We start from the raw sequence: 11847 nt of genomic DNA, 5'->3' as shown, positions 1-11847 counted from the left end.
TTCATGGTGGAGGAGGAAGATGCTGACTCTCAACCTGATTCAGATGAAATTAAAAGCAAGAGTATTCTCCACAAATCAGCAGCAGGATTCTCTGGGCTCCTTAATGGCAACCCCCCCCCCTCCGCTCCTCACTCCTCGCCAACACACACACAGAAAGAGAGAGAAGCTTGAATTCCGGATATATTATTATAGATTATTATTATTTTTCTAATTATCACCCCACCCAAAAATATTCATTTTCTACAATTTAAGCATTGGGCCGTGTTGTATTACTATTTTTGCAAGTTCAATTATTTCTAGAACAGAGGGATTAGAAGAATAAGTAGTGTTAATTGCGCGGCAGGTATAACGAGCAGGTCTAATCCTTCTTCCCCCCTCTTTGTATTGAGTTTTTGTGGGCTTAATGAGTGGCAGGTAGGGCTGCTTCCTGCTTCCTCACATGCTCAAATAGGCCTCTCACTGCTTGCCGTCCTGGACCCTGGCTGTGTACAGGAAACAATTGATTTTGAGCATAAAGTTAATTATGCCTAGAAATTAGACAGCCTTAACGTTGGGTAAGGACTCCGAGGTTGATTTCCTGACAGCTCTTAACACATTCTCACATCACATATCACTCACGCATGTGCGTTTTTATTATTTTTACGTGCAATAATGTGAGGGGAGACGACTCTTACCTTGTCTGCTCCTGCACTGGCTGTGCTTATTTTTAGCATATATATTCCTTAGAGTAAAGAAAATTAAAATGTTGCTCTGCCAGTAGGTGATTTTCTCCAGCCATAATGGAGAATTTGCGGAAATAAAATGGACAAAAAAAATCATCTGGGCTTGGTTCTGCACTGGTCTGAGTAGTTTCCTAGGCTACACAAATCACTATTATGAAGATAGCCTAAGCTCAAAGAATGTCACAGTGGTCGACTTATTATTGAAACCAAGAAAAAAAAAAAAATCTTATTGAAACTTTTCCTTTTGATGAATTAACTCATGGACAAGGAGGATAAGCCTCGCATGGCGCCTTCTGCGCTGAAGTAGGAATAATTTAAAAGAAAGTCCTGCTTTGTGTTTCTTTGGACAGAATCAAGTGCCTTTAATTCATAAGACTCTCTAAAGTAGAACTGTTTTTTTACACGGAGTTATTGCGTAAACAGTTGTATTATTATTACCATTATTATTATCATCTTTGCAGCTGAAATGGACTGTGCCAATAAAGTTTTCACGGACAGAAAAAGCCCCTGACCTCTCTGAGAGGGACTTTAGTCTACATATGGTTTACACGTCAAATTGAAATCGCCTGCCGCTGTAAGGGGTTTCTTTAATTCTATTACCGGACGTGGGCTCGCTTTGTTTCAATACTGTCGTATCAAAATGATTGACAAAGTAATAAACGCGTCATGCTGCTGCATCTGATTATGCCGCAGCATTTGCATTGGACATTGAGGGGAATATGACAACCTTGACACACTGGGGATTTGCTCTGTCAAATAAACACGTCTCCAAGGATCTATATTGTTGCGGTGACAATACCTCCCATTCATTGAATTTCAAAGTATTTCAAGTTCGTGTGTATCGTTTTGATCAACTGTATATAGAGTGCGGGGGTGTGCCGCATTTGCAAATGCTGGGTCAAAGAAAGAGAGAAATAATGACGATTGAATATATAAATGCTTGGCCTGAGCATAGGTTAACTTTACACTGGCGACACAGTTCCATAATTAATATCTCCCCCTCCTCTTCCTCTTTCTTCGTTTCAGGTTCAGTCCTTTAAGTGCCTCTTTAGCTGCGTGCACTGCAAAACAAATATCCATTTTGACAAATTGTTCGTTACAGTGTTGGAATTGTGTGTTTTTTTTCTTTAAGGAAGTGGAAAATGTCCCACGAGGGTGATTCTTAACTCGTCAAGCTTGCTCCAAAAAATACTCAAAATACAATAAATAACTTTTATTTCGATCTACTTAAAAATAATAATAATAATAATATTTTTAGGTGTTTTTGTGCAGTGAAATTCTCGCAGAAAATTTACACTGCTCAAAAAATATATATATTTTATAATCTCACTAACATTTAATACTTTTTATACAGGCTACTGGCATTATAGATGGAGGCCATTTATATCCCATGGCGTGCCCACCTACAGCAGGTGATCCTGGTGTCGTAACGTGTCAGCGGTGGCCTGACATAAGTATAATAATAGTTAATAGAGCGTGATAGAGAGAATGGTATTAAACCTAACAAAGATGTGTCAAAAGCAAAAGTCTATGTCTTCATTAGCCTGATCTCCAAGGACCGTCGAACATTTCATTAGTTTGTAATTTATGAATGTTTGACAAATATTAAAGAGTATGTAAATATGAGGGGCATAATGTCTTTCCTGCGGGAGATGGCGAAATGACCCAAACTCTTCGATACTGCTAGATTGATCACGCGCATTATGTTTGTTCTCAAACTGTGCGTTTGCGTATTGCGTTTTGGAACATATTTCCCATCTGACGTGTGAAATAGTGCAGATAAACCAATGATTCATAATGTTGGCCGCATTTGCATCTCCTAATATGTGTTATTTTGATATATGATGATATACTGTCTCCTTTATCGAGTGTATTAACGCACTTTTGCCATTATGGCTTTGGCTAAATCAGTAGGAGGGTTTTTGTCCTAAAACGGGCCATTTCCTTGTTTGTGAACCACATCCAGGAAAAATCATTATTTTATTTTCATTTCAGCAGCACTGGCTATCTTTAACTTCTCAAGTTACATTTTGTAAAGTGCTGGAACTTGAAGCATTCAAGGCCCCTGGAACATGTCTATGGCAGAATTGAATATTTTTGGTTGAATTTCGACGAACCCTAACACACCTGTTCGCTGCTTTTGTCAGATATTGGTGTCACATAATACGCTCTCTCAGATCACACAGGGGTCAGCAGAAGATGTGAATTGAAGTTATGATGAATTACTGTACGTCAGATGGACTTAATCGCCAAAGGGCAAGTCCTGAAATCCAGAATAATTCATTCTGCGTGATGCATAGCCCACTTTTACAAATCTGAAGTTTGCCTACACGAGTCTGTACAGGCCTGAGCTCTCAATGTTTACATTCATGTTGGGTTTTGGAATCTTAAATAGGCTAATTTTCTTAAGTGTGCTGTCATGTGAAATATTGAGAAATATTTTTCTAAATGACTCATGTTGGAAGAAAGTGTTTATACTATACGTTTTATTTTTAATTCCCCATATTTCACATCCTCTTCATATACACATGCACACATATGGTCTGAATAGACTCCAACAAATAATGCTGGAGTCTATATGTTGCTCAAGTGGCAGCAACAAGTTCCACTGCATATATGTAATTGCTTGCATTAATGAAGTCATCACAGCTCTCTTGCTAACTAGATAGTTCAGACTGCGAGATCAGATGAGAGAAGGAGATCTTAGATCAAAAGAGACCAAATAAGCGGGTCGCTGATTCATTCATGCAGCTGCATTGAGACCAAGGCCAACAGGCGTATCATACACTGAAAGGGAGCTGCTATTCAGAGTGCAGGTGTGAAGTATGTGGCACATTCTGCCATCTAACGTGGAGGTTGTTAGAAACCCATGTTCGGGCCTATAGGCTTACTAGGGGGCTGATTCGCATTGGAGGGAGCCATCAATGGGAGTTAAATAACTTCGTTTCCTGAAATCTCTGGAAGACGGTAATCCTAAAACCTGGGGAGTGAGGTGGAGGGTGGAGGGTGGGGGCGGTGTATAAGGTCTTACTGGCACTGATTCTCCGGATTGTGACTTATGTGAGGTTTGCCTGCTATATACAAAAGCTACCGCAGGGGTGTAGCCTTAAACTTGCCTTAACTCTGCTTGCTCGCCTTTTTATGTGCGGAATACAGTTAATTTAGCTTTAAAGGTTGTCATAAATCTTTATGACGGAAGCTCGTGGTAGCCTATACATCACAGCCATGTGATCTTGTAAATCCCCTCGGAAACTAACCTTGGGATATTATCAGAATAAAATATTAAATATTCATGACAAGCTTTATGATTGTACTTAACTTGTGGGTATGCATAGTTTGCCTTTTGACCTCACTTGTGCACACTCGATCAAAGTCTAAGAAATGAAGTGTAATGCCCCTTTACGAAGAAAAACAGAATATTATTTGAAATAATAAATAATATTTAGGGGAAAAAAAACTGTAAAATAGTGCTGACTTGGGATATATTTGTAGCCATATTTATAAATCAAAACTCTATTTATTTATTTATGTATTTATTGACCTCATTATATAATAAATAGTAAAACCAATGTATCTTTTTACTTCGATCAGTGTTTGCCAGCTCTATTATAACAAACTCTGTCCTGCTTTTCCGGTCTGTTTGTGGTGGCTCTATTGCACCTGTCTCTCCTCTTTCTCTTTATTATCCATGCCAATTTCGGCCACTTCATTCCTGATAATTATGACCTGGTTGGTGTTGGAGGTGCTGATGGTGGTTTTGGAGCGTGGGGTGGGCGTGGAGGAAGAAAAAAAAGGGGGTGATGAGTGTGATGTGTGTGTGTGTGTGTGTGTGGGGGGGAGGCTTTTACTCCTAGACTGCTAATCCCCCTATTAAAAGGGTTTTGTTCAATAATGCCGGACAGTTTCCGGAAGTAGGATTACCGCCTCCATTATTTTACAAAGAAATGATATTTCACACTCAAATGAGCCTTATAGGACGCAGCAGTAGTGGTGAGAGGGCCTTGTGAGGAATCTTTTATTTCTTTTGTTGCACTTTGGAAGTTCAAAACCTCCCTGTTCTTTTCCTTTTTTTTTTTTTTTTTTTTTTTTTAACATCATCTATTCTATAAATATTGATGTGAATATGTGCATTTCCTGTGAAAGTGCAGTGCCGCCCTCAGTTCCTGTTTTGGACTGGCATTGCATTCGTGCTGCTCAAATGGACATCTCTCTTTTTCACACACACACACACACACACACACACACACACACACACACACACACACACACACACACACACACACACACACCTGTTCTTGATTCTTGACCCCATAGCTGATATGAGATCAGAGGTGGTCGCTCAGCTGAAAGTGGGGAGTCCCAATGACCCAACGGGCTCAGTTGTTAAAGATCCTCACATGTAATATCTGCTGTGGAACAAGCACGCCACTTCACTTAACTCTTTAGACTCAAGTTACTTCTACTTGTACCAGCTTCACTTCTAGTCGAAGACAGGGTGTTTATATTTGGTCAAAGTCTTAAATATTTAGGCGTAAATGTCACTAAACTGTTGCTGAGCAGACGTGCACAGTCCTGCAGCACTGGCGCGTGATTTTATTTCTCTTTGTGGCTTCTAAATGAATTCAAGGCCATTTCTTCTTTGATCTGTGACTGCAGTAAAGATCAAATTCAGAAATACTTCGGCTGGAGAAAAAAAAATGACACAAGGACCTCATGTTTTAACTATCGCTTCTTTTTCTAATGAAACAACCCTTTTAATGTTGCCTATCCTTCACTTTCAGCGCTGAATGGAAAATGTTTTTACGCGACTCAGTTAGTTCTTGTCCATTTTGACGACTGGAACTAAAAGCTTTAGACGGCCCAATAGAGAGCAGCCCAATAGAGAGGAGCCCAACAAATCGGTGACAAAAGGCTTTCCGTGTCATCAACGTCGTTCAGACGACCTAGAAGAATCCCTCTGATATCAATTTCCACTTCAAAGACTCTCACTTTCAATTGAGATCCAACTATCTTGTTGTTGTATTTTCTTCCTTCCTTTTTTCTTTACGCACAAGAGCTGGTCACAAAAGAGGCATCATCATCATCGTCTTCTATTTGGTTGGTTTAGTGTTTATTCTTTTCTTTGAGCTGGGCCTCTTCCACAGAGCAAACTGTCATGCACTTAACCAAACTCTGTAAACGTATCAGAGAGTCGTAGCTGTGTTGTTTCCACCCACTTCTGCGTTAGTTAAGGCCGGGAGTAAAATGTACCCATGAGCCAAAAGTTTTTTTCCCTGCGCAACAGAGCTCTTCAGGTTTCTTGTTAGCTGTATGTTTTCACTCCTCTACAAACTTATATAAGCATTTTTTTTATATACGCTACGATTCGTAACAATCTGATAGTGCTCAAAGTTGAAATAATTATTGTAGACGTATATCTTACTGTTTAGTTATTATAGGCAGCCAAGCTTTTATGGTTTTACATATTTCATGTACGGCGCCTAAAATATGATTATTGTCAAATGTATCCATTGGGCGGTTCGGCTCTCTTGCAATGCAAGTCTATTATGGTGTGGGACAAGTTCGTTTCAGCGGCTTCTCCTTTGATTGTCGTAAAGTAGGCCTGGAGCAAAAGAATATATTTTTCTTCTTTATACTGCCCTCGTCTGCAATATAAAGGACATAGATTACCGTTTCCTACCCCATGGGAAGAAAATATTACATTCTTTAGAGCGGGCTTTTGAGTCCACGGACTTGGCCCCCATATCATTTGAGTTTGACTTGGCTATTGCTATAGAAAGCTTAATTCACCATGAGGATTCACCGTCGTGAAAAAAAAAAATGGCTCTTTGTACAAAATGCTCTTTGAAGTCTGGATCAGAATATTGTAGCCCTTCATCAAACTATGCCCCCGTCTGCATCAAACCACAGCTCAGCTGAGAAAGTAAGACTTATACTAAAGTGGTCCCTTTCACCGAGAAGCACTTTCGAAAATAACATATTTAAATATATTATAAAGGACCTTTCATTACTTTTTATTTCTTTGAGATTTAGCTGTTTTATCTGAATGTGAAAAGTAGACGTGGATATAGTTTTGCTGAAGCTTTCCTACAAGCTGTGTGCAAAGAAGACAACCGCATTCTTTTTTTCTTTTCTTTTTTTTTTACCGAAATATTATCTTTAAAGACATGAAGAAGACATAAATGTTCCCCAGAAAACTTTTAAGATAATTGATAACCGGCTGTAAATTCCATAGAGACCCGAATGGCTCAGCAGAGTTTTCACTTTAGTCATACAAGATTTATTCAAAAGACTCACAAAATACAAGGCAATTCGGTACGCATTTTGAGTGCCGCTCGATTTCAGATATTTAAAAAAAAATATATTGATGATACAAAATCACAAAATGCCCACTTTGATAAAACATTTATAATTTCACGGTCGCATATCAAATACTGCAGGCGTATGAAACAGTTCAATTGTTGACCCTTTACACAAATGGAAAAGAAATGCTGTAAACATAAAACGTTTGTACAAATAACTGCAGTAATTAAGCAACTGCTTGGAGACAGATCCTTACGAAACATCAACACATCGAAACTTACAAAATTTACAAATGTACACTTTTTCCCCCTAATTGAAACATGCACTTTGGTTCGATAACACAAAAGCATTCAATATCAGATTGAAAAATAAATTAAAAACATATTGAAGTCAAAACTCGAATTTACAAAATAATCTTACAACAACATGCCTAGCCTACAATAAAGTACCACATAGTCTAACGAATTTACACGACTCTCTCCACAAGTGGACCAGTCAGGGCGGATAGGCACTGAGCCAACCATTTTCAATAGCTGAGGTTTGAAAATATATTATTTTTTTTTATTGTGCCTGGAAATTAGCACATCTTTAAGGTTTGCACGTTTTCCTTCCAATGTGGTTCAAATGCGTCTCTTGGCTCTGGGTGTCTATTTGGTGGCTCATCCAAAAAGGGAACCAGTGGGCCTTCACAGGCATATATAGGCACCAAAGTTAGGCTTTTGAAAATGTGTTGTGTCACTTCTGGCATCGTGTTGGAGTCCAATTGGATTAAAACGCGTCCCTCGGTTCTGGGTTTCTGTAAGGTGGCTCGTCTGTGGGGTCAGGTGTGGAGGGCCCGCTGGGTGGTGTTTGTGCGCCGCTGGCACCTGAACTGTGGCACACGTACCATTCACTTAAATTCGCGGGCTGGGAGGCTCCCACCGGCTCCGACAGCACCGAGGAGCCTCCTGGCTCCCGGCCCAAGTCTGAGGAGGGGGAGACCAGGGACGGGGTGGAGGACTCGTAGCCTGAACTGGGCGGGGGGGACTTGCAATGCACCTTCATGTGTTTCCTCAGGGAGCTGGGGTGTGTGTAGGACTTATCGCAGCCTCTCACTTTGCAGTTGTAGGGCTTATCGCTGGTGTGGACGTGGGAGTGCTTTTTCCGGTCACTGCTGTTGGCGAAGCGTCTGTCGCAGCCGTCAAACTCACATTTGAAGGGCTTCTCACCTGTTAACAGTGATGGTGACAAAATATAAATCAATGAATTACAGATTTAAAAAAACAACAACTTGATGACGTGATGTTCACCCTCAGGCATCATGTTATTTATTTAAATATCTACGTATTTTATGAGACCATCTTCCAACTTCTAGAAGTTTAATAGTACTTGAAACATATCTCTAATGTTTAAATTCAATTCAATGTCGATAACCTCACTTTATGGGCATATAATAAACTAAGCAACAAGTATCCACGTGACCCAAACAAAAATAAATAAATCATTTAATTAATATTATAATATAATATAGTTTAAATGTTATATATATATATATATATATATATATATATATATATATATATATATATATATATATATATATATATATATATAATAAAAATAAATAAAAGCGCCTACATGGACAGAGCTGCCATGTGTCTCAGTCTGGTGTAAACAGGAGGGCTGAACCCCCACTGTCCTGGGGTCTATACCTGGCGTCTACATGCATAAAGGCGTAAGTCAAAACAGACAAGCTATGAGCACAGACATAGCAGGCCTAAAACCAACTGAAAATAATGACAACTGAAAGTATTGCCAGGCTACACCTACTGCAAATGCAGCCTGTCTGCTATTTGAATCCTGCAAATGGTTATGGACTGGGTCTAATTTTGCGTCTTAATAACAAATATTTCTACCTGATTATGACAAGGCAAAAGGAAGAAAAAAAAAGACAATCTGAATAAATTACACGGAAATCATCCACTGCTGATTTTTCTACTCCGATTAAAGCTTTTGAGAATATGTAATTGCCTCTGTCTAATTACACTTGCTGGTTGAATATCAATTTGACCTTCAGCTGTTGGGTTGAGAGAGCCAATCAAGGATATTAGTGTAGTACAAGAAACTGTCGAGGAACAGACCCCAGGGGCAGCCCCAGTCATAACCACACTTTCGGATAGGTTTTAAACATGATACCAAAGACCAGGCCCCTTGGGAGTCAACACACAGAAATAATTTAACAAATTTGTACTTAGGTAATGTGAGCAAATTATATGAATAATACATAGGGTGCAGAAATGGAGCAGAGGGGGAGTGCCATGCAGTCACTGAAGAAAAAGGAATGTAGTCATTGTATTCATTTACATGTCTGACTCGACATTTCGAGGCCTTTTTTCCCCCCTCACTGGATCCACAGCACGCCATTGGGTCACAGATGCAAGCAGCCATATTGTACCATTATATGTTTTTAAAGTTAAATCATAGCTGCTGCTTGGAGCTGCATTGTACACACCTCAGTCATTATAGACGCAGTCAGCTCTGCCAACCTGTTGGTGAATTATTTCAGCCGTCTGCACTTGTCAACTTGTTGCTTTGGTTAAAGGCTAAAGAGCTGATCGTTCCAAGAGCAGGCTTATTATTTCACCATGCATACATGTCATATCACTCTGGAAAATAAAGCTAATACAAGGCTTCAAATACTCTCATACATATATGTAAAAAAAACAACAACAAAAAACAATCCGACCAACTATTATTATTATTATTAATATTATTGGTTGGAATAAAGAAACATGCTTAAAACAACTAATAAACAGAGCAACAAGTGGCTGAACAAAGAAAAGAAAAACATTATATCAGTCACACTGAATGTGAAGATGCATCGTTCCAACTTTGCTGCCAGTCATGCTGGCATTCAGTAAACTACATGGACAAGACCTGACGTGGGCCTCAGTCTTTGTGCTGTGGTGTAAACAAGAGGTTGGACCGTCAAACGCCTGAGTGAGCTGTACCATACTGGTGCACCTCAAAACAAACAGGTGGGCAGTAGCTGTTGCTGGTGTAGAAGCAGCACATTGCCATTGCCCATCAGAGGATATTTTAAGTGCATAAAATAAAATAAAAAATAATTTAAAAAAATCAATCTAAAAACTATGCAAAACATAATTCACGTGTCTGGATTATATGCAATTCCTATATATTAATTTCAACATGCAACTTGATAATTGTATTTGACATATTATAGTACATTTCTACCACATTCCCTTTTATGAATATATATAGCTACTGACCTGTGTGCGTCCTTTTGTGGATCTTAAGATTCTCGGATCTTGCAAACACTTTTCCACAGCCAGGGAATGGGCATGGAAACGGTTTCTCCCCGGTGTGCACTCGAATGTGATTTACAAGTTTGTACTTGGCTTTAAATGGTTTGCCTTCCCTCGGACATTCTTCCCAAAAACATATATGGTTCGCCTGCTCTGGTCCTCCAACGTGCTCCACCGTCACATGCGTTACGAGTTCATGCATGGTGCTGTAAGTTTTGGAGCAAAGTTTCTTCGGCGATAGCTCCGGCTCCAGCCACTTGCAAATCAGCTCTTGTTTTATCGGCTGCCTCATGTAGCGGAAAAAGGCACCGGCTCCGTGGTGGTGGTGGTGGTGGTGAGCGCTGAGATTCATGTTCAGATTCAGACCACCGTAGCCGTGCAACGGCGAGGCGGAGAACGGATCAGCCCTGGAGCTTGCCACTTGACTCAAATGATCAGACCTAACGTACATTTCTCCAGGTAGTCCTAACCTTATTTGTCCATTCAACCCTTGGCCACCCGGTGATCCGCTAGAAGACTGGTCGTGATGGAGTCCGGAGAAGAGGGTATGGTTCCCAGCGTCAGGGTGATGACCATAGTGTCCGGGATAGCTACCTGTTGTTGAGACAAACATTCCGTGGTGAGAGGCTGAACCAGCAGTCTGGTCAGTCAGTACTGGCATGGCTTGAGCTGTCAGATCTCTCCGGATGAGGAAATCCCTACCTGCGGATAAAGCCTGGGCTGTGTGAGACATAGAATACGGGACCGATGTCGCCTGAACCGGGCCAAAAGCTCCCGTTTGACTGGAGACCACTTCACTGTGGCCTGCCATATGATGATTGTGGTGGTGGTGATGGTGGTGGGGATAATGATGGGCTGGGCTGATTTTGAGGGCCGCGGAGTGCCCCATGTGTTCTGGCCCGAATGGACTCGGCCCCAGGCGGGGTTCCGCAGTAATCTCCCCAGGGTGCGAGTGAGCCATTGAGTGTGGATGGCTGCTGAACCCCGGGAAGCCTGTCACGCTCTGAGGGGTATGGTGGTGATGATGGTGATGGTGGTGAGCCCCTGCCAAGTCAACTAATCTCAGCGCCGTGTTCCGTTTGGAAAACGTAGGGTCCATCACGGGGCTTCCCAATGCATCCACGCTCATTACTTCCTAATTTTAGAATAACTTGACAGCAGGCAAAAATAATAATGATGATGACAAATATATTTTAATCGCAATGAAAAATAAAGAAAAAAAAGACTTTTTAAAGTTAAGTCTATCTGCAGACTACATGGAATCCCATTCGGTTGAGAGGCAGCAGCAGGACGCTTTGATACTGAATAGAGATTCATGGTAGGCGCTGCAGCCTGTGGAGCTAAACAATCACCCTGCTCTCTAATTGGTCAGAGCTCAGTGATTGACGTCACCAGTGACAGTTTCCAACGTGAAGAAAAATGTCTTAGTGACAGCAAGCAGCCAGCGCGCATGCGCAGTCCCTCGGGCAACGCTGGAGAAAAATAGTTATTGCAAAGGTTATTGTACAATAAAAGTC

At 40.7% G+C, this 11847-nt stretch overlaps 1 protein-coding gene across 1 annotated transcript; it reads right to left on the bottom strand.

Moving 5' to 3' along the window:
* Positions 1 to 7793: 7793 nt before the first annotated feature.
* zic4 (zic family member 4) lies at positions 7794 to 11459 on the bottom strand. Its single transcript, XM_078280654.1, has 2 exons — positions 10295 to 11459; positions 7794 to 8233 (listed from the first exon to the last, which is right to left on the bottom strand). Exons 1-2 carry the CDS (start codon positions 11457 to 11459, stop codon positions 7794 to 7796), a joined length of 1605 nt encoding a protein of 534 aa, XP_078136780.1.
* Positions 11460 to 11847: the final 388 nt, after the last annotated feature.

The sequence above is a fragment of the Sander vitreus genome, chromosome 22, assembly GCF_031162955.1.
Source record: "Sander vitreus isolate 19-12246 chromosome 22, sanVit1, whole genome shotgun sequence".
Classification (NCBI taxonomy): domain Eukaryota; kingdom Metazoa; phylum Chordata; class Actinopteri; order Perciformes; family Percidae; genus Sander; species Sander vitreus.
The sequence above is the reverse complement of the archived record's forward strand: the minus strand, read 5'-3'. Positions and strand labels throughout refer to the sequence as shown.

Coding starts and splice junctions, on each gene's coding strand:
- zic4 (XM_078280654.1), bottom strand. CDS start 11,459: ATGAGCGTGGATGCATTGGGAAGCCCCGTGATGGACCCTACGTTTTCC. Junction 8,234..10,294: donor CCACAAAAGGACGCACACAG/GTCAGTAGCTAT, acceptor CACTGTTAACAG/GTGAGAAGCCCTTCAAATGT.